The sequence below is a fragment of the Mus caroli genome, unplaced genomic scaffold, assembly GCF_978045245.1.
Source record: "Mus caroli unplaced genomic scaffold, Mus_caroli_1 scaffold_20, whole genome shotgun sequence".
NCBI lineage: Eukaryota > Metazoa > Chordata > Mammalia > Rodentia > Muridae > Mus > Mus caroli.
The window spans coordinates 47,805,912-47,829,840 of NW_028227275.1; the positions used below are offsets into that span (position 1 = coordinate 47,805,912).

Consider the following 23,929-nt stretch of genomic DNA (forward strand, 5'->3'; position numbering starts at 1 on the left):
TGAAAGAGAAGAACTAGATGGATGGAAGAAAGAATGGAGCCAAGTCAAGGTCAACTCTGATCAAAGCTCAATTTTACTAAATCCGCACGCAATTATGAAGGAGAGGAAGGGGGTGGGGCGAATCCCACCAAATACTCCAGGGGACCAGTAGCAGGGTGACCACGTGGATGGTTCCGAACAGCAAAGTGGCAGGTTCCAGCAGTGGGCGTGGCAGAACTATTGAGCAGGCATGCTCCATCCAGGTGTAAACAGTGGAACCCTAAGGCTAGGGGAGGGGAGGCTACAGTAGAGTACAGGAGAATTGTTTGAATACTAACACCGATACTCATTGAACAATGATATATATGGATCAATCTAGGTTTGAATGTCAACTTTAATTTAATCATATTGTAGACCAGCCTAATTCCAGGAAAAGACAAATTTAAATGACCAAAGGAACACATTTATTTAGATGATACTAGCTACCATATACAGCCTTCTAGCACAGAATCAAGTTACTATTTCTTTGTGCATATATTATTTCTCATAGGGAAAAAAATAAAGAAGAGCCTAACCATTTGCTCTTTCTTTCAGAGTAACACAAAACAAACTCCTTTTCTCTGTATATGACGTTTTATGGTTTGTTGATTTTTTTTTCTTTAGCCTTTGTTTATTTTCTTGATTGTGGTTTATTTTTCTGTGAATGGACACAGAGGCCGGGAGTATATAGGACTATTTAGGAAAGGAAAAATATGAATTAAATGTATTGTATGAAAAATAATATAATGAAAATTAAGTATAATACATTTGAAAACAAGATTATTTTTTAACGTTAAAGAAATGATAGCTACAGGCTTTAGTCAGTGTTCTATTGTGATGAAATAACATCATGACTACAACAAATCTTAAAAATGAAGATGTTCAATTGAGGCGTAACTGTACAGTTTTCAAGGTCAGGCTATTATCCTCATTTAAGGGAGCATGATGGCACTCAAATAGAGATGGTAACTTAGTGTTCCAAGTCTGGATCCAAAAGCAGCAGGAAGAAACACCCACAGGACCTGCATTGAACTTTAGAAAACTCGATAGTCCACCAGAAGTGACATATTTCATCCAAGGTGACCATACCTCCTAATCTCTGCCAATCAATACCACTCCTTAATGACCAAGGATTCAATTATTTGGGACTGTGGGGCCATTTCTAGTCAAATGACTACAGTATTCTAATTTGGTTTATACATGTTTAATATGTAAATGGCAAATTACCATGCAATATTAAATCAGTGTTACAATTAAAATAAAATAAATTATTTGGGGTCATATGGTGTATAAATAAACATACTGCTTCATAACATATTTTAACATTATTTAATTAAATAATTTGTTCCATTGAATGTTAATGCTATTATTATTTTGAAGAAAATGCTTATGTGCTAAATACATTGAAAAATAAAAATTGGGAGATCCTTGTTCATTGTAATGATTCATAAAATGTGAATAATAAACCTCTATGTTTTCATTTTAACCTAAATATTTACTTTTTGGGAACTGTCACATATATAAATTCTTATGAGACAAATAACAAACACTGAACTATTTTTTTATGAAGTGGAAGTGCTATTTATACCTGGATAAAATTTCACTAAGTAGATATTTTTTTAAATATTGTAATATTTTCTAAACTGTGGATATGTAGAATAACTTTTCAACTAAAGAATTTGATGATATGAAGACTACATTTATTTTATGTCCAACAAAAAATATTTAACATTGTGTTATAGCATAGAATAATTATGTCTTTTGGTGAATTTTATATCATCTGATGAATAATCCTGAAGAAAGTTTGCCTCATCAACAACCTCTATGAATGTGTTCCTCAGACTAGAGACCACAGATTTCATTACCAGGATAATTACATTGTAGACCAAAGATGCAATATTATCTGCATCCATAGAGTGAGTAGTGATAGTGAGTAGTGAGTAGTGAAAGTATGCCACTATCCTGGCATAATCACAGAGAGGGTGTACTCAGCAATTGATGCAAATAGATGCAAAGACACACTGCCACAAATTAGGTGGAAATCAGTGAATCTTGGAAAAGGATAAGGAGGGATTCCCAGAGCCAGAATTGTCAAGGGCACCACAAGAAATCTCAGAGGTTACAATTACATGATAATGACAGTTCCATCAAAGAGGAAGACTGCAGTGAGATGAGAAGTAGAGGACAATATTGGCCTCTGGTACCCCTCACCAGAACAGAATTTCAAAATGTTAATGAGTTATAAAAAGATAAGAGATCAAAATGAGGAAAAGTGCAAATATAACATTAAAGCTTGAAATAAGACTAAGAAAAATCTCAGTGTAACTAGGATTGAGCGAAACAATGCCCCTGACCCCTGTCCCTACAGAAATAAGAAAAGAAATAATTCCTGATAATATTCTAGGATACTCATAAACACTATCCTGGCATAATCACAGAGAGGGTGTACTCAGCAATTGATGCAAATAGATACAAAGACACACTGCCACAAATTAGGTGGAAATCAGTGAATCTTGGAAAAGGATAAGGAGGGATTCCCAGAGCCAGAATTGTCAAGGGCACCACAAGAAATCTCAGAGAACCAAGAAACCTGGAGTCATAGCAAGTTACTGTGACAGAAACCAAATTCAGGAAGTCTGCATGGGTCTAATCTAGGTCCTCTACATATATGTTATATTTGTGTAGCTGGAAGTCTTTGTAGGACTCATTAAAGAGTAAACATGTGTTGTTTCTAATGCTTTTACCTAGGATTTTAGACCATTGACCTTCTACTGGGTTTGACATATACAGTCTTACTAGAAGGGGAGTCACCTATATTTATTGCAACTTGATAGGGACAGTGGAGCTGAGGGGGTGGGACTTAAAGGAGAGAAGGGAGAGAAAACAGTGTTATGTGTGTAATATATGAGAGAATAAATTAATAAAACTATACATTTTTCAAAAAGTAGAGAAATTAATTCTGTGCTTATTGTGAATGTTCTAAGTTGATTGAATTATCATGACATGGAGGCAAGATCATTATCAGAGAACTAGGAATCCTGGGTTCACGTTTTATACATATCATAATTATTTTTGTGCATTTTGAAATTATTTCTGAGTTCAGTTTCTTCATCTGTGGGAAAAAATGGTAAAACTATCTCTACTATTTCTAAACCTAGGAAAGGGAATAGCATTTGAAATGTAAATCAAGAAAATATCTAATAAAATTAACATTTAAAAATAATATTTCTGAGAACTGAATATGTTTTGCTTGCTTATGTTTCATACTCATCATCACACATATACACAAAACTCTGGGAATAGTCATTGTGTTTTCTAAATGTATTAGAATTCACCTGATAAAATGGAAAGCAAAGGCAGTCTGCTCAGACTCATGTTTCTATAAAATAATTCCACACAAGACTATGAAAATATGTCAGTGGCCAGTTTGGGAGCTAGGTGAAAATTGTACAAATATAGAATTCTCTCAAGGAACAGACTCCCTCTGAAGGCAGTAATTAATTCTCAATCCAATTACTCAGAAAAAAAAGCAATTAAAATTCTATGACTTACATATTTGTGAAATAATTTTAGTATATGTATACTTGCTGGAACAATATATTTTTAATTTTTAATTTGAAAATTTTCATAATGTAAAATTGAAATAGAATATATAACGATTGAACATCCATGTTCCCCATCCAACTCTTCCCATGACTACTGTAACACACTCCCAAAAAAATACATGCTTTTGTTGTTGCAGTTGTTGTTAGCCTTCTAGTGGTGTTTTTTTTTTCAATAAATCATTAATGCGGTGAGTTTTATTTATGGTCATGGAGATATGCACTGGAGAATGGGAAATGTATAGTCATCACATCCTCAAAAAATGTTTCTTCTGCAGAAAATATTAATTTCCAATAGCTCCCAACTAAGTGGTGTGACCTGGAGAATATCTAACAAATATATTGGTGGTGTTGTACTCACTTAGTTATGTATTGTTCTTATGCATATAACTATAGCTTCTGAATTCAGGATTATATTACCCATCTCATGTCCAGAAATTATCATTTAATAGATTTCCTTCCCTTCCTCTGGCTTTTATATGTTTCATTTCCACTTCAAGTGTGTTCCCATAGCCTAGGTAGTGGTGATTGGGTTAATATGCATGTTATATTTTTATGTGAACACTCAACCTCTTATTCTCAGCAATTTGACCAGGCATGCATATCTGTGTTGAATGTTCCTGCCCATTAAAAGAAGTTTTTCTGACAGAAGTTTATCTCTAATATAACATCTTTCATTTCTTTTCTGTATTTCCAATTTTGATTTCCAGTAACAATATATGTACCAAAAATTTTAGGTAATGAATAAGTACTATTTATTTGATCTTTTTCAAATTCAATGAAAGAAGAAGAGCAATGAGAACAAATATCACATTAGCTTTGAGACTGCTAATAATACTAACCCCTAAGTGTTCCCATAAACAAGTCACTTCTCAGTGATAGTCTAAATTTCTATTCTTCTCTTTTCTCAATTCCTTTCTCACTCCTTTATCAGTTCTGTTACCAACTTCCAAATAAATATATGAACTCAAATCACAGGCTTGAGGTTAGTATCTAGGGACCTTACATAATTCTTTAGACAAAATCTAATTCACCTTAATAGTTAGGCGAATTTTGCATCTGATCAAATTTACTGTGGAAAGAATTATTCCAGGTCAATAAGAGACATTGTTTTTAAAGGAAGTGTATGGAGTTTTGAGGTTAATAGAAAAAAATTGTCTTTAGACTTGCAAACACAATCACATGTGAAACAACACACAGCTTCACACAGAACATGTACCTGCACAAATAGTAGTGGTCTGATTGATGAGTAAGGAAATACTGGAATTGATAGTGTTAGAGGAAAGAATAATCTTTCCTCTTTGGGATATTAACACTGGGTACATTGCACATGCTCTGGTTCATGGCTCCACACCCATATACATATGATAGGAACTAAATAAATGTATTATAATTAATGGAAGATGTCATAAAGTTTGGTAATTTTGGCAGAGATCTGGGGAGACATAGAGAATGGAAGAATGGGATGGATATAATAATTTATTGTGTATGTTTTTTGAAATTTCTTACCCTATCCCCAATTTATCCTTCCTAACATATCCTCCTTGCAAGTTTTTATTCTTTCTCTTTCTCTTGTATTCTTTTACAAATGTGTCATTATTGAGGGGCAGCTATGTACCACTTTCTTTTCACAAATATTACACTGAAGCTTGGAGACATTGAATTGGCCAACCCAGACAATATGTCATTAGGACAAAGGAATAAGATTTGGAATTAAATGACAAGACGTCAGCACAGATTTGTAACTATTCTTAACATCATTGACAAAGGAAAGAGAAGTTTACTGTGTAAATTGAAACCAGAGATAACTATGTAAAATAGAAATAGTCCTGTATCATTTAATTTTTATTTTTGAGATTACATTATCATTACACAATATCCCTCTTTCTTTTAGTCCCATTTAAAATTCCCATATACTCTTACTTGTTTTCTTCCCAACTTGAGTATATATATACATATATATGTATATAGACTTTATATATATACACATATTATATATATATATATATATATATCAATATCTAATTGATTTTACTTGTATATATGATTTCAGGGCTGCTGATTTGATAGTGGATGATTAATTGGTGTGCTTTTCTGTATACTGGACTATTTCCCATAAAGTTAGTATTCCACAGTTGCCTGTAGTTGGTATGGCATTAAGCCCTTCTGATATTTGGTATGTCTGTAGCATTTGTCCTTTTTTAGGAAATATTTACGTAGTTGTGTTAAGACATTTTTGAGTGTAGCCCATGATTTTAAAGAGAAGAAATGAGTTGCTCCCACTACTTAGCTGTATTCATAGTACAAAAGAAGATCATTTTAGCTGAGAGGAAAGTAGTGTCTGTTTTAAATAACTACCAAAGAAAAGTTTAGAAGTTTTCACAATTAGTGAACATTAGACATAGAAAATGTTAATTTCCATGATTTACCCCAAATCACTAGCATATATCAATATGATGATATGACAATCCTCCTCAAAAGTTGATGAAAATGTCGTTCTTATATGCTGATAAATTTGGAAAAGAAAATGACATTATAAACACTCAGAAGACATTCATTGTTCTAAGACAGTCCTTGTTTGATGTTTTATTAAAAAAAGAACACAACTAGAAGGAAAGAAAACAATGTCCTATGACCATGTGAGAACCTAAACACCAAAAGCACGGGGTAGATGCCTCACCCTGAAATTGTAGAGGGCTTATTTTTCTTGTTTAATTTACTATGACCAAGATGCCGTGTTAATTAGAGCAACTTCCCTTGAAAAATCTGTTCCTTCATGTTCTCATAAGGACTCTACCAAAATTATAATCTTCTTGATGATTCCATCAAGGTCAGGATGAATGGCCAACAGTGGATCACAATCCTCCAGAAATATTTATTACTTATTCTGATTCCCATGAGGTTTGTGAGGAGCTAGCATCATCTGCCTTGATACTGACAAAAGCATACACAGGGCAGATTTCTTCTGTATACCAGAGCTTGGAAAGAGGCAAAGGAGAGCGTTCCTCAGAATGCTTTCCTGGATGTAGATGGCACACCAACATCTGGTACATGACATTTTCATATCCCAATTCTAGAACAATGGTAAATACTAAGTGATAGAAAGAACAAAATAGAAAATAATGGCAGTAAATGTTGGATAGGTATTCTACAAACACACTGAGTAACCTTCCTCATTTTGTTTTATTTCTTTTTCCCCTCATCACACTGTTTTACATCATTCATATTTTAATTATTAGTATCAGCATTTTCCTTTTAGAAGTTGTTAATACTGTGTCTATACACAAAGGAACCAATAGGAAGAACCTATAAGTTAGAACAAAAAAAAATCACAATCAACTTGGTTCTCTTTATGCATCTTGTCCTGCCTTTTATAGGACTGATATTTAGACTTTAGAATATGTACCAGCATTCCAAAAGCAGCAGTTTTCTTGGGTGTAGTGTCTTTCATACTGTAACTGGCAGCAGTAATCTGTCTTATGAGCCACTTTGCAGGAGAATAGATCAGATTTACTATGTAATATATCTTACTAAAATGCACCAAGTTGTTATGGAAGAATCAGAATAATTTTATAGTTTAATCTGTGATCTACCAAACACAATAAAAACATGATGATGGTAGGTGAGGGAGGATTTCAGTCTATATGAAAATGATTGGCATGGAGAGAAAGCATGTATATTTTTCCTCATCAATTTGGAAAAGATTCTCCCTCATATTTTTCCTGCTGAATTATATGAAGATATTATCAAGTTTCATCTAAGGGATAACATTTAAAATGTTCAGCTAAGCACTCTCATGAATTAGAAAGAAACTAGTTGTGCCATGATAAGACTCCCAGACCACTGAATTACCTTTAAGGAATTGGAGGTTATATTAGATATGTAAAATACATTTTCCAGTCTCATGCTAATATACTTGGTCACATATACCTCAAACATTTTAGTGGTGATTGAACCTTCAATGTCTTTACTAGAAAACATGCATGAAAGTATTACAAGTAATAAGAGTGACGAACATATGTTTCAATGCCATACACAAAACCTTATTTAATGGAAATGGAATGAAGGCTCACAGTTTTCTTAGCCTCCTTTGTTATCAAATAAGCTCAGTATCAATCTGTATCACTTCCATAAGAGCAAAATACTTGATGTTCTATAGCATTATTTCATCATCTGATGTACAATGCCTCCACTAGAAAAGTTAAATGAATAAAAGTGCTTGGTTATAGTTTAGAATTTCATTGATATTCAAATATTATTTTCTTTATTTATTCTAGGAACTTGTCATAATTAGTCATCAATTAATTTGGTGGAGAATATTTCACTGGTAACTGAATTTATTCTTGTAGGCTTTTGAGATGCCCCAGAGCTTCAGATTCCTTTGTTTATTATCTTCACTCTCATTTACTTGATCACACTGGGAATTTTGGGATGATCATATTGATTCTGCCGGACTCCAGACTCCACACTCCCATGTCCTTTTTCTTCTGTAACCTCTCCCTGATGGACTGTGTTTATGCCTCAGCAGTCACGCCCAAGGTGATGGAAGGGTTTCTCACAGGAAATACGATAATATCTGTCTTAGTTAGGGTTTTACTGCTGTGAACAGACACCATGACCAAGGCAAGTCTTATATAAAAAAATAACATTTAATCGGGGTTGGCTTACAGGTTCAGAGGTTCAGTCCATTATCATCAAGGTGGGAGCAAGGCAGGCATGGCGCAGGAGGAGCTGAGAGTTCTATGTCTTCATCCAAAGGCTGCTAATGGAAGACTGACTTCCAGGCATCTAGGGTGAGGATCTTATATCAAACCCACGGTGACACACCCATTCCAACCAGGTCACACCTACTCCAACAAGGCCACACCTTCAGATGGTGCCACTCCCTGGTCCAAGGATATACAAACCATCACATTCCACTCCCTGGTCCCCATAGACTTGTACAAAGACATGAGTCTATGGGGGCCATACTTAAACATAGCATAATGCAAAATGCATTTAGTCCAACTTTCAAAGTCCTCATAGTCTATAGAAGTCCCAAAAATATTAAAAGTCCAAAGTCAAGGTCTCTTCTGAGATTCATTCAACTGAATTAACTGTAATCCCCAAAGCAAGGCAGGAAACCAGCTGGGCAAACTCCAAACTCTGCATCTCTATGCCTGATGTCAAAGTGGTCTTCAGATTTCCACTCCTTTTTCATCTTTGTTGACTGCAACAAACTGCTTCTCCTGGGCTGGTTCCACTCCCTGTTAGCAGCTTTCCTCAGCATGTATCCCATGGCTCTGGCATCTTTAACATCTTTGAGTCTCCAAGGCAATATCAATGTTACAGCTTCTTGTTTCAGTGTCTGGGATTCCACTTGATCTTTTGGATTCCTCCTAAGGGCTTTCACCACTTTTCCAGCTCTGCCCTCTCTAGCACTATAAGCTCAGGTTGATCCACTCCACTACGGCTGCTGTTCTTGGTGATCATCCCATGGTACTGACATCTCCAATACACTGAGGTGTTCCACTCCAACTAGGCTTCACCAATAGCCTCTCATAGGCTCTCTTCAGGGTGCCAAGCCTCAAATCCTTTACCTGACCCCTTCATTCCTGGGCCATCAACTACAGCTGAGGCTTAACCTTCTCCAATGGCCTTCCCGGGCCTCTCACAGTGCTAAGCCTCTGCTTTTCTCCATGATCCCTTCATTCCTTTACAAGCAGTACCACCTGAGTGACTCTTACACATTACCAAGTCCAGCCACAGCATGAGGTACAACCTTGGGTATTTCTGATACAGCTTCGTTGTGTCCCAGAAAACAATTTCCAGAAGATTTCACTTCAGTTATGCTGGTCTCTTCTTAATCACTGCTAATTCCTTAGCTCCAGCTAACCAGCATCAATTTTCCCAGTAGTTCCTTCCATTCTTAACTCTAGAGCCAGAGCCACATAGCTGAGGCTGCAGAGTTCTGCTGCTTACAGGAATTAGAACATGATCCCCTTGTACTATTACATTATCACTAGCTTTATGTTTTCTAAATCCTTGACTGCCTAAGCTTGGCTATCCTGGTTCTTGCTCTGTAGATTGACCTTGAATGCAGAGATCAGCATGCCTGTCTCATGGGATTAAAGGTGTGTACCACCATGCCTGGATTTAATTTAGCTGGGTAGGATCTTGCCCCAAGGTCCCACTCTCTTAATCTGTTATCTCCTAGAACACAGGATTTTGCTCCATTTCACTTCCTGGTATGCGTTTAATACTCGAACCATATATTTTATATTTGGCCTTTCTAAGCTTGCTATGCTTGTTCAGACTTCTCTTTGTGAGACTTAACCAGAGAAGAGAGTCTCTGCTGAGCTTTTTTAAAACTTCCTTTGTCAATGCAGTTAATTCAATTAATCCAATTCTCTTCACCCTAGCCTCAGGCAGACTTTTCAGACAAGGGCAAAAAGTAGCCACATTCTTCACCAAAATACCACAAAAACAGTCTTTATGCCACATTCTGAAATTCTTCTCCTTTGAAATCTCCTTGGGCCAGGTCAACGCAGTTCAAATTACTCCCAGCAACAAAGTCTTCCATATTCCTACTAGGATGACCCATTAAGCCCCATTTAAAGCATTCCACTGCTTTCCAAATCCAAAGTCCCAAAATCCACATTCTTTCAAATAAAAGGATGGTCAGGCCTATCACATCAATACCCCACTCCCAGTACCAACTTCTGTCTTAGTTAGGGTTTTACTGCTGTGAACAGACACCATGACCAAGGCAAGTCTTATATAAAAAAACCAACATTTAATCGGGGCTGGCTTACAGGTTCAGAGGTTCAGTCCATTATCATCAAGGTGGGAGCAAGGCAGGCATGGTACAGGAGGAGCTGAGAGTTCTATGTCTTCATCCAAAGGCTGCTAGTGGAAGACTGACTTCCAGGCATATAGGGTGAGGATCTTATACCCAAACCCACAGTGACACACCCATCCCAACCAGGTCACACCTATTCCAACAAGGCCACATCTTCAGATGGTGCCACTCCCTGGTCCAAGGATATACAAACCATCACAATATCCTACAATGCATGTGCTGCCCAGATGTTCTTCTTTGTAGCCTTTGATGCTATTGAAAGTTTGATCCTTGCCTCAATGGCCTATGACTGTCAAGCAGCAGTGTGCAAACCCCTGCAATATACTACCATTATGATAAGTACTACCTGTATTCTCATTGTCACTTGCTGCTACATGTGTGGTATCTTACAATCTTCTGTCCATGTTGTTCTTGCATTTTGCCTATTCTTCTGTCACTCCAATGTGATTAATCACTTTTCCTGTGATATTCCCCCACTGCTGGAAATTTCTTGTTCTGACACACACAGAAATGAGATTACACCCCTTATCTTGGCTACATTAGATCTTGTTTTCACTCTCTTGGTTATTTTAAACATTTACCTGCTTATTTTCATTGCTCTCCTGAGGATGCATTCAGCTGAAGCACATGCCTTTTATACCTTTGTATCTCATCTTATCTTTTCTCATCACTGTGTCCATCTTCTTTGGTTCCCTTATATTCATGTACTTACAGCCTAGATCTAGTCACTCCCCAGAGGCAGACAAAATTGAATCTGTGTTTTATACCATGGCTATCCCTATGCTCAACCCTGTGGCCTACACATTGAGCAACAGAGAGGTCAAGTGTACATTTAAGAAGGTTGTTGGTAAACTAAGAACTTCACTTCATTCTGTCGATTAATTTCAAAGTGTTTTTTCAAGCATGTAAAACTTCGAACATCTGTATTTGAAAAATCATTTTCTTGTATTTTTTCCTTTTCTATGATTTTATTCAACTGTTATTTTATTACAGAGTACTCCTTCTTTCTTCATTAGTTATTTGATTAATGTACAGTGAATTTAGAGTATATCTTACCAGAAATAAAATTTAATTTAATATTAAATTCAAGAGAATAATTTTATTGTCATCTAACAAACTTACTGTTTATAGGAATCATTAAATAAAAATTCAAGAAACAAGATCAAAACTAAATTAACAAATAATCATAAAAGAGAATGAATGAATGAATTGGTGAGTGAGAAGAAATATAACAGAGACTGAATAAAAGAACAAAGATGAAGCTGTTCTCAATCTGAGTGATCATAGTGCTCTGGGCCTGGTTATGTTATGTGCTTAAAGAAGAGAGAAAACTGTGAGATTAGTGAACACTATCCTGACTTTCTGTACAGCCCTGGATTTATGTTGTTTACTTTTTCATATATGAAACCCAAAATTTTTCTCTCAGCATGTCCTCTAAGTTGAACTCTTAATAAAATTAGGGAAAAACGATGAAATTGAATCAAATCTATAAGAACACTAAGTACTTAGCTGTTAGCTTGTCATGGAAGAATCTCTACTGGTGAAAATTTAACAGAGGGAAAATTTGGTATGTCCACCAATACCCACTGCCTGATGAACAGAATGTAACTGGAGGTGATGTGATCTGATATCTCTTTATGGGATCCAAGTGTGGCACTACATTTTGATAAAGAAAATATTTTGAAATATTCCTCACATATGAAGTTGTCAGTTATCAATTTTAGATTATTAGTACACAAAAGGATTCTCTATGTAATTCACATAAGAAAGGCACATGTCCAGATAATATCAATGGTTTCCTTATAGTCATAACACATAACAAATTTTTTTTCACTATATCATTACTACAAAATCACTTCCAACTTTACTAACACATTAGTTAAATAAAAAGACCTGGTGTAAAAAGATGGAATACTAGAAGTATTTACTTTTGGGAGTTTTCCTGGCATTTAATAGGATGGATTCTCTGAAGTGTTACCCACAAAGTTTGCTCTACCTTATGGAAATAAATGTAGAAAATGTGTTTTACCTTTGTAAAAATAATAGGGAATTAGTTCATGCTTTATATTTGCCAGTCAATAGCAAGGGAACCACAGTGAATTTTTATCTATGTCCTCATGTTGCACACCTTTTCGGCAGGGATTAAAAGATATGCCATGCTTTGCCACTTAAAGTATTTTTTGGAGTTCATCTGATACCTATCTCTAATATTTTTCTTATTTCTTTTGAGAATTCTTCAAATTATTCTTTAAATTTACCTTCTAATCATTGCTCCTCCTTGCTCCTCCCTCCTACAGTTACTCATCCCATTCTTTTCCCCACTCAACTTAGAGTGGTTGCTCTCCCCAGGGCTCCCCCTTCCCTGGGGCCTCTTAAGGATTAAGTATGTTTTCTTACACTGAGACCAGACCAGGCAGACTTCTGCTATATAGGAGCTAGCAGCCTCAGACCAGCATGAGTGTCGAGGTGTCTGCTGGAAAATGAGAAATATATAGGTGTCACATCATCAAAAAGCTGTTTCTCTATTTTTCAGCAAATACCAATTTCCAATAGCTACTGATTAAGAAGTTACATCTGTAATGATGTAACAGACTTTTGTGAGATGCTTTTCTTACTTAGTCATGTATAGTTATTGTACAGACAGTTCTAGCTGCTGAGTTAATGATTACATTAATCATGTAATGTCTAGAAACTATTATTTAACAGCTTTCCTTTCCATCCTCTAGCTCTTATATTTTTAGATCTCCTCTTCAGCAATGTTCCCTGAGCCGAGGTAGTGGTGATAGGTTTAATATAGATGTTCCATTCAGACATGAACAATTGGTCTCTTATATTCAACAACTGGACCAGGCATGTATATCTGTACTGAATTCACCTGTCCATTGAAAATGGAAATCTCAGACTGACCCATCCAGCAGGTCCAGTTATTTGAGGGTCTCAAGGGGACCTTCTCCTAAGAAACAAATGGGGGGAGGGAGAGACAGACACCAAGTGCAAGAACACATGGAAGCAGTCTGATTAGCATCAAGGTGTCACTGTATTCAGCAAGGTTCAAGGCTTAAATGCACAAGCAAAAGGGGAAGTACTTCTCAGCAGGAGGAATGGGGCAGCGGAAATGCACAAGCAAAGTAGGAAGTACTTCTCAACAGGAGGGATGAGGCAGCAGAAATTTTTCTTTTGGCAACTACACGGGGAAGCAGGAACTTGGTGATATCAGGGTACATCTTGTGGTCAGGACATCCAGCACTGACTTGGGTAGGGCTGGAACATTCTGTGGTTGTTCTCGGAGCAGTGCATCGGTGCGTCGGTGGCCCACTTTTGACCCCCTTTTCTTCTCGGGGAGAGGCCTAATTCAGAGATCAGGGCAGTTGTGTTCTCTTAATAACTCCCAACATCAGACAGAAGTTTTTCTATCTTACTTTTGTCTATCTTTTCACAATTTCAATTTTTGAATTCCAGCAACTAAATATGAGCTACTAAATGGTTTGGATAATGAATAATTACAATTTATTTGTTCTTTTTTTTCAAATAAAATACATGAAGTAGAGCAATGAGAATACACATCATATTAGTCACTACTATTTCATGACATAGAGTCATACCTTTTATGACCTTATAGTAGCTATGGGATTCCTACAAAACTAAGCCCTATATGTTCCCATAAACAATCCACTCTTTACTGATAGTCTGAATTTTCATTCTTCTTTTTCCTTAATTCCTTTCTCAACTTTTTAACAGTTCTGTTACTAATTCCAAATAAGTATATGAATTCAAATCATTGGCTTAGAGTTAGCATCTATGGGCAATTCTTAATTCATATGCCAATATCTTAGTCTCTTTAATAGTCAGGTACATTGACCATCTTGTTAAATATACCATGGATCAAAAGATTCTTCCAGTTCAATAAGGGACATTTTATTAAAGGAAGTAGATAGAGTTTTTGAGGTTGATAGGATTCTCTTTTTACTTCCAAACACATATAGAATATCTTTTAAACTCTCCCATGTATATTTACTTGCTTTCTTCCAAACTTATTGTTGTGATAGATAGATTGATAGATAGATGATAGGTAGGTAGGTAGATAGATAGATAGATAGATAGATAGATAGATAGATCAGGGAACCTTGTCTATTTAATTTTCTTTCTTATGTGTTTTCAGGGATGCTGACTTGATATTGGATCACTAATTGATATGATTTTTTTCTGTACATGACTATTTTTCCTACTCTCAGCATTTCTTAGTTACCTGAAGTTTATGGGACATTGAGGCCTCATGATGTTTGCCTTACTCACTTTGGTATGTCTTTTGTCTTTGTCCTTGTTTAGCTAATTTTTATGGAGTCATGGTGGGACTTTATCAGTTTAGCTCCTGGTTGTGAAGAGAAGTGACTTACTCCTACTAATTAGCTATATTCACACTACAAAAGAAGATAATTTTAGCTGAGAGAAACATTTTGTATGTTTTCAATAACTACAAAAGAAAACTTGAGAAGTGTTCACAATTGGTAAATACTAAACATATGGAAAATGCTAATATCCTTTACTCAAAATCACTACGTAGTATAGTGGGACAATATGGGACAGTTTTCCTAATAAGTTGGTGAATATATAATTGTTATATATTAATAAATTTATAAAAGAAAATGACAAAGTAAAATCTTAGAGTACATACATGGTGCTAAGATAGCTGTTTGATGTTTTATTGAAAACCAACTTGTAGTAAAGAAAAATGATGCACTGGAACCATGTGACAAAGCTAAATGCCAGAAGCTCTGGGTAGCTGCCTGACCATGAAATTGTAGACAGCATTTTTCTTCTTTCACTTACTGTGACCCAGATGTCATGATAATTAGACTAACTTCCCTCTAAAATTCTATTCCTTCATGTCATCACAAGGACTCTCCACCAAAATCTAATATTCTTGATAACTCCATTAAGGTGAAAATGAATGGTCAACATGGGAACAAGAGCCTCCAGAGATATCGATTGCATCTTATGCCAATTCCCATGATGCATATGAGGAGCTTGCATCATCTGCCTTGATACTGACAAAATAACGCACAGGCCAGGGTTCTTTAGGTTCACCAGAACTTATGAAGAAGGGAAAAAGATCACCTCTTACAGAGCTTTCCTGGGTATGCATGGCAGACCAACACTCAGTATTTTGTACACTTGTCTGTTTCTAGAACAATGGTAAGCAATAAAATATATAGTTATATATACGGTTATAATTATAAGGGGAACAAAATCAAGCCACTTTTTTCCTTGTGAAAAATTAGAAAATAATGGCAATAAATGTTGAATAGTCATTCTACAAACACACTGAGTTGTCTTTTCCATACTTCTTTCTACCACACTTAACTGTATAATTACATATATACTGTATATATGTATAATTCATATTTTGATAATCAGTATCAGAAGATGCCATTTAGAAACTGGTAAGGTAATAATTGTACTCAAAGATAAAGGAGGTAACTGTATCTTATGGGAAAAAAGCAGAATCCGCTTGGCTAATCTTGTACTTCTTCTCCTAACTTGAATAAAAATGAGGTTTACTGCTAGCAATTAATATGTCTCATAATTCCAGAAACAAATTTGTTCTTAGGTGCATTGATTTTCATTCTGTAACCAGTGGCAGTCATCTGATATATGAGCCAATGTGGAGGTGAGTAAATCAAATATGCTATGTAATATTGCTTGATAAAACTTAGTAAGTCTCTATGGAAGAATGAGAAAATTTTTTCTGTGTCTGGTCTATTTTTCCAAAACACAAATCAAGAAGACATGGTTGTTGGTGTGTAAGGGACAACATCATTCTATGTGAAAAAGAGTGTGGAATAAATACTAATCAGATACAGTTTTGCTCATCAATTTTTAAAAAAATTTTTTTTGTATTTCATACTTCTGAAAAAGTGAATATATCATGTATTTCCATCTGAGTACTAATATTTAAATTAGAACCAAGTAAGAAATCTCATGAATTAGAATAATAGCCTAGATGTGTTGAGATTAGACTCACAGGTCATTCCATATATTTAAGAAGGTAGAGATTATATCACATATAAATTTCATTTTTGAAATCTTATGCTGATAAACAAAATCCATACATTCCTTACACTTTATGCTCCTGATCAAAGTTCCAATATATTGTATACACTATTTGTATCTTATACAAACAAATATGTAGTTATTACAAATGGTAAAAATGACCATTATATAGTTTAGTGCAGCATAAAAATGTTTATTTAATAGTAATGGAATTGTACGCCACAGTCATATTAATACTTGTCTTATCAAATAAGATCAGTGCTCCTCTGTATCATTTCCATATGAATAAACTGTATGCAGTTCCCCAGGATGCATTTAATCATCTTATATACAGTGTTCTTCACAAGAAAAAAAATGGTTAAAGTTTACAATTCCTTTGAAATTCAAATAGCATATTTCTTTATTTATTCTAGGAACTTGTCATGATAATTGCCAAATAACTTTAATGGAAAATATTTCAGAGGTTACTGAATTTATTCTTGTGGGGATAACAGATGCCCCAGAGCTTCAGATCCCTTTGTTTATTATCTTCACTCTCATTTATTTGATTGCACTGTTTGGAAATCTTGGGATGATCATGCTGATTCTGCTGGACTCCAGACTCCACACACCCATGTACTTTTTTCTCTGTAACCTCTCCCTAGTGGACTGTGTTTATGCCTCAGCAGTCACCCCCAAGGTGATTGAAGGGTTTCTCACAGGAAATAAGATCATATCCTACAATGCATGTGCTGCCCAGATGTTCTTCTTTGTAGCCTTTATTGCTATTGAAAGTTTGATCCTTGCCTCAATGGCCTATGACCGCCATGCTGCAGTGTGCAAACCCCTGCACTACACTACCATCATGACAAGTACCACCTGTATTCTAATTGTCACCTGCTGCTACATGTGTGGGATCTTTCAATCCTCTATTCATGTTGCTCTTGCATTTTGTCTTTCCTTCTGTAATTCCAACGTGATTAATCACTTTTTCTGTGACATTCCCCCACTACTGGACATATCTTGTTCTGATACCTACAGAAATGAGATTACAGTCCTTATCTTGGGTACTTTTGATGGTATTTTAACTCTCTTCGTTATCTTAAACACTTACCTGCTTATTTTCATTGCTATCCTGAGAATGCGATCAGCTGAAGCACAGAGGAAGGCATTCTCTACCTGTGCATCTCATCTCATCACCGTATTTATCTTCTTTGGGTCAACCTTGTTCATGTATTTACAGCCCAGTTCTAATCATTCCATGGACACAGACAAAATTGCATCTGTGTTTTACACTATGGTCATTCCTATGCTGAACCCTGTAGTATACAGTTTAAGGAACAAGGAGGTAAAAAATGCATTTAAGAAAGTTGTTGGAAAATTAATGACTTCACTTCAGTTAGTCAATTAATTCCAAAGTATTTTTAAAGCATATGAAACACTGGGCCTTTAGTTTTGCTAAATAGTTTATTTGTAAATATTATTTATCTATGATTTCATTCAATTGTTACTTTATGAAGGAGAACTATGTACTCATGCATTGAGACTATGATGAATTTACTGTGAATTTTAATTGTATCTTGCTAGAAATATGATGTCAATGTAATATTTAAATCAAGATTATAATGTTTTGAATTCACACATATTACTTCATTTTTTGTTAAATCTGCTTTGTACGTCAATTTAATATGTGCATGATAACTGTTATACTTTCAAATACTTTATTATTATCATTATTAGTTATCATTTCTTTTTTATAGATAAAGTTACCGAAATTTCCCTCTACATTCTTTGCTCCAGATCATAGTATATACTTCTGCTTGTTCCCTTGTAATTTATCGCCTCAGTTTTCATTAATTGTTGAAGTTCAATATATATGATATGAGTCAACTTTTTTCAAACATTAATACTAAAAAGATTTAGGTTGAGATTTTGTTGAAAATGCTGTCTTTTTTCAACTGGATGGTTTTAGTTCCCTTGTCAAAGATCAGGTGACCATAGGTGTGTGGATTCATTTCTGGGTCTTCAATTCTATTCCATTGACCTACCTTTATGTTGCTGTACCAGTACCATGCAGTTTTTATCACAATTGCTCTATAGTACAGCTTGAGGTCAGGCATGGTGATTCCCCCACAGGTTCTTTTATTGTTGAAAATAGTTTTTGCTATCCTAGGGTTTTTTTTGTTGTTGTGAATTTGCAAATAACATTACTTCATATAGTTTTGATGATAAAAAAAAAAGGCTTTAATCATGATGTTAAAATAATGTCAGTGTTGGAATTTCCATAATGAGTGGAAGCATATTTTCTTACTCTAACTAGTAATGAATTCCAGAGATGAGTACAGACTGCACCCAACAAAAATCAATCTACATGATAAGTAGTATACATCATGAATTCTATAATGTTAAATAACAGGATAAGTACTCTCTGATCATTTAAGTAGTATTTTACATGTTCATAAAATTCTTATAACCTATTAAGTGTATAAGTAACAATTAATTTTAAAATATCTATTCCTTTTCATACAATAGTTTTTAGCCACATCTAATGCCTACTTGGCACAGTTATATTTTCCACCACATGGTTTCTGTTGTTTCTAGTAAATAAATAATTGAAATTCAACAAAGGGAAGTTTATAACAGGATTATGTATGGTAACAAGTGCCATCAGAAGGACAGAGTTTTCTTCACTATTAAATATCTTGAGTTAAATGCAGCTATCAAACTCAAGAATAGTAGCAATGGGAAGTTCTTATTTGCAGGATACAGAAGGAATGTTTGATAAGGGAACCCAATATCAAAGTGGAACTGCATTAATTGTGATTATTGAAACTGATATCCACTTGGAAATGTGCATTGCTGAGGACAGAAACTGCTCTCTATGAGTACTGTTGTTCAAAAAAAGTAACAAAGTGATTATTTAATTAGTGAGTAGCTATAAAAGGGAATGAATGAGTGGGTGATTGAGAAGAATCACAACAGAGACTGAATGAATGTGTAAACATCATTTGGATTCCTTCTGAGTGATCATAGGACTCTGAGTCTGGTTATTTGCCACAGACCCTCTTGGCCCCTTGTCTGCATAGAACGGGTCTCTAGTTGCAGGTGGACAAGAAGTCAGTGAATGAATGACAGACAGATGCACACAGGAGATTGTGTAGAATCTGAATGTATTGTCACAAAGTGAACACCAGTCTTATATAATACAGAAAATAAAGGGAGTAGGATGTCACAGCAGGCAAAGCACATTGAAGTTATCTGACACAAAACAAATGAATGACTTCAAAAGGACTTATAGGAACCAGGTAATATTTACAGTAAAGATAAAACCACCCTGCCTAGGGTCAGCTTAATGACAGGTAAGGATTTCACATCCTAGTCACAATGTATGCTACTCCTTTGAGTCTTGTGAAAGCTAGCACCAGGGTGTTCTGTTCTAGCAGACCTTCTCATGAATAACACAATACCACAAACCCCTTTTTCCTAGACCTTGATAAGTTCTTGTATGAGTGTAACTTGGCTGTTCTTTTAAGTATCTGTGGAGAATCTCCATTTGTCAGAAGAATTCACCAACTTGCTTCTAATATGCAATGTATCCTGCTATACCTGGCTATAGTGAAGATTCCTGTCTCAGTGGGATTCCATAACTCTCTCATGGTAAAACCACCTTTTAGCTAGGCCATTGTGTATTCCCTTGTTTGGGTAAGTCTGGCTAAGTATCACTCTGCAGACTAGACCTGAGCTATTCTAGCTCCGTTCTTTGTAATGCCTACAATGTCTCTTCCAAGCTCCTCAGCTTCAAACATTTTCTAGGACATTGGAACACTGGTGGAGGCTTACCTATGTCAGAATTCAATCTTTAAAGACACTTATAATAAAGTAATACTAAAAGAGAGCACATGGATCCATACACCAAACTAATGCATGTTGTGCTCATCTCGTCCGACAAGGAAAAAAGCAACATGGTCGGATTATTCTTAACAGCTTTATTTCAGGAACACCTCGATGGTACGGGAACTCCGGGAACCCAGGGAGCACTGCTTATATACACCCCAGCACTGGGGAAGGCTATGTGTCCTCCTGGGATTGGTCAGTCTGACGGCACTTTAATTTGTATGCACCCGCTCAGGAGGGGTTGGCACCACATTAGGGCTAGTGCCTGCGTAGTGGCGTTGTTTACAGCGATGGTGTACCACTGGAGTGCAGTCTTTTAGTCGCCTGCTGCCTACAAACACCGGGATAGGGTATGAGTATATGGGTTATGAGAATGCCAAAGTTCCAGGAGGTTAAGATTTTCTGAAACACTTTGCCTCATGGGTGCTTCCCGGCTTCTTGGCCTGTCAAGAAGGCTACACAGGAGTGTGCATAGCAGTTATTCTATGTTCTAAAAGAAGGTTCTGAAATTCCTGTCTTCCTGTACAGAACTGAAATATAAAGTATAAACTTTTGTATTGTGTAAAGATAGAACTTATCATTCAGTAAATTCTCTAAACTGAATGCTGAAACTGTTTACAGCTTAAGAAAACTAAGGAAAAATTGTAAGTTTGAGTCAAACCAACAACACTAAATATTCAGATGCTTGTTGATAATGGGAAAATCTCTACTGGTGAAAACATATGAGAATAATACAATCCATTCTCCCACCTCTACTGCCTGATGGCCATAATGTAATTAGAAGTCATGAAAAACGACATCTACAGGATAATAGTATGGTGCTATATAATGACAAAATTCATTTTTGTTTTTCAAAAATACCTCACATATGAGGTTGTCACTGTTGTAAAAACAAGATTATTAGTACCAAATGCCTTCTCTGAGGTAGTCACACTAGAAAGGCAAATATGTATAAAACACCAATGGCTGCCTCACAGTAATAAGAAAATTGTTTCATTAACTCTTCACTATTAAATCTCTTCCATCTATATTAATGTAATATCTAAAACCAAAGACTTCTTATAAATAAAAGAAGGGAGAAATAGAAATATTTACATTGTGGTGTTGGCATGGCATTTAATAGGACAGTTTATGTGAAGCCTTACGTAGAATATTTTCTCTCCTGTGTGGAAATAATATTTAGAAATTGTTTTACCTCTAGTAAAAAAATAATATAGAATTAGTTCGTGCCTCTTAACTACAAGTCTACCAAAGTGTTTTGTATCCATCTTCGTGTTGGTCAGCTTTTTAGAAGAATTTACAGATGGGTCCATGCCCAGTCAACTAAAGATACCTTCTTGTGGACCAAGGATACTTCTCTCTCTAACTGTGTTAACCAAAACACTTAATGTTTGTTAGACTCCAAGTCTTCATATACAGAACCATCTCCTTTCTATCTACTTTGAATATCAAGATGTGCAAAGTTGAAAACTAGATATGTCTTCTCATGAGAAGTACTTAATACAAACAAACAAACAAACAAAAAATGATCTGGAAAGCTTCCTTCCACTGGGCTAAGCATAAAAATGTCTATGCCATGTATTTTTTAAAGCTCTACTATTTCAGTGAAGATAAGTTCACATATACCTGTAGTACAGAGTCTAAAAATTCACAATCATGAAAACTGATCCCATTTTGCACTAATTTTTGGGATAGAACAAAGAGTTGAGCTCTGATATACATGGGAAAACAAAGAAAAGAAATATTCAGGAAGAACAAGTATTGGATTTTTTACAGGCCACAAATAAAGGCTAAATGAAATATCTGAATGCATATGTTGTTTGTCTCCATAACCTGGCCCTGTTCCTGCAGAAATAGAAAGAAACCGAGTCATTCATTAGGCAAGATAACAGGACAAGAGCAGCTTGGGAAATTTCTCTCTCTTCAATATAGTATTTGTTAGAATAAAGAGCTTAATTCATTATGAACCACAAAATTAGTTCTTGGATATGGTCTATACAAAAGTATTGAACACTATTCATCAACTTGTCATGAACCCTCCTAAAATAATATTTTTCTATGAAAAAATAACCAAGAAATGCAATAAGCACCGTGAATCCCAATCAAGAGAAAAAAAATACACCATGTAAAGAGAGAATAAAACAAAATACATTCTTTAAACTTTATTATAAACACTATATGTATAGGTTTGTACATATAAATTACATGATTTTCAATGTATGTCAGTTACACAGTTCATAATGAGATTGATTATGACATTCTTGGGGACCCTTACTGTTGTTTAACCCTCATATCTCCTTCATCTATATCTATGCCCTTCCCAACACAGGTTTTCCTAAACATATATGCTGTCTTTAAAATAAGTTTGAAGAGAAAGAATTTATTTTTAATGAAAAAGCACTTAATTGTCATGATATGATTGCACAAGATATCAGGACTTGTCAAATGCTAGGCAAATTCATTTCTTTGAATGATATATAAGGCTCATTCCTTAATAAGTTTCACATGTACACTGTGTTCTGGCCCATAAAAAAGCATTTATATATTTTTTTCAATTTTTATTACATATTTTCTTCATTTACATTTCAAATGCTATCCCAAAAGTCTCCTATACCCTCCCCCCTCTCCCTGCTCCCCTACCTACCCACTCCCACTTATTGGCACTAGTGTTCCCCTGTGCTGGAGCATATAAAGTTTGCAAGACCAAGAGACCTGTCTTTCTAATGATGGCCAAGTAGGCCATCTTCTGCTACATATGCAGCTAGAGATATGAGCTCTGGGGTTACTGGTTAGTTCATATTGTTGTTCCACCTATAGGGTTGCAGATACCTTCAATGCCTTGGGTTCTTTAAGTCCTCCATTGGGGCTCCTGTGTTCCATCCAATAGATGACTGTGAGCATCCACTTCTGTATTTGCCAGGCAGTGGCATAGCCTCACACAAGACAGCTGTATCAGGGTCCTTTCAACAAAATCTTGCTGGCATGTGGAATAGTGTCTGCGTTTTCTGGCTGATTATGGGATGGATCCGAGGGTGGGGCAGTCTCTGGATGGTACCTCCTTCAGTCTTAGCTCCAAACTCTGTCTCTGTAACTCCTTCCATGGGTATTTTGTTCCCCATTCTAAGAAGGAATGAAGTATCCATCCATTGGTCTTCCAACTTCTTGATTTTCTTCTGTTTTGCAAATTGTATCTTGGGTATTCTATGTTTCTGAGCTAATAGCCACTTATCAGTGAGTGCATATCAAGTGACTTATTTGTGATTGGGTTACCTGTTTCAGGATAATATCCTCCAGATACATCCATTTGCCCAAGAATCTCATAAATTCATTGTTTTTAATAGCTGAGTAGTATTCAATTGTGTAAATGTATCACATTTTCTGTATCCATTCCTCTGCTGAGGGACATCTGGGTTCTTTCCAGCTACTGGCTATTATAAATAAGGCTGCTATGAACATAGTGGAGCCTGTGTTCTGAGAGAAAGCAAAAATTATATCCTAAAAAGTATGTGTTTTCTAGCTGTTTTTTTTTTGTAGCCTTTTTGTA

The 23,929-nt window shown here is 35.6% G+C and overlaps 1 protein-coding gene and 1 pseudogene across 1 annotated transcript; both read left to right on the forward strand.

The window, feature by feature from the left end:
• The first annotated feature begins 868 nt into the window (after positions 1-868).
• On the forward strand, positions 869-11,343 carry LOC110286415 (olfactory receptor 5B2-like; annotated as a pseudogene).
• Positions 11,344-16,927: 5,584 nt separating this feature from the next.
• On the forward strand, positions 16,928-17,902 carry LOC110287343 (olfactory receptor 5B12-like). The gene has a single exon (XM_021153993.2). It carries the CDS (start codon positions 16,958-16,960, stop codon positions 17,900-17,902), a length of 945 nt encoding a protein of 314 aa, XP_021009652.1. The 5' UTR covers positions 16,928-16,957.
• The last annotated feature ends 6,027 nt before the right edge of the window (positions 17,903-23,929 follow it).

Bases quoted from the DNA above. Each gene is read 5' to 3' on its own strand.
- LOC110287343 (XM_021153993.2), top strand. From the start codon at position 16,958: ATGGAAAATATTTCAGAGGTTACTGAATTTATTCTTGTGGGGATAACA.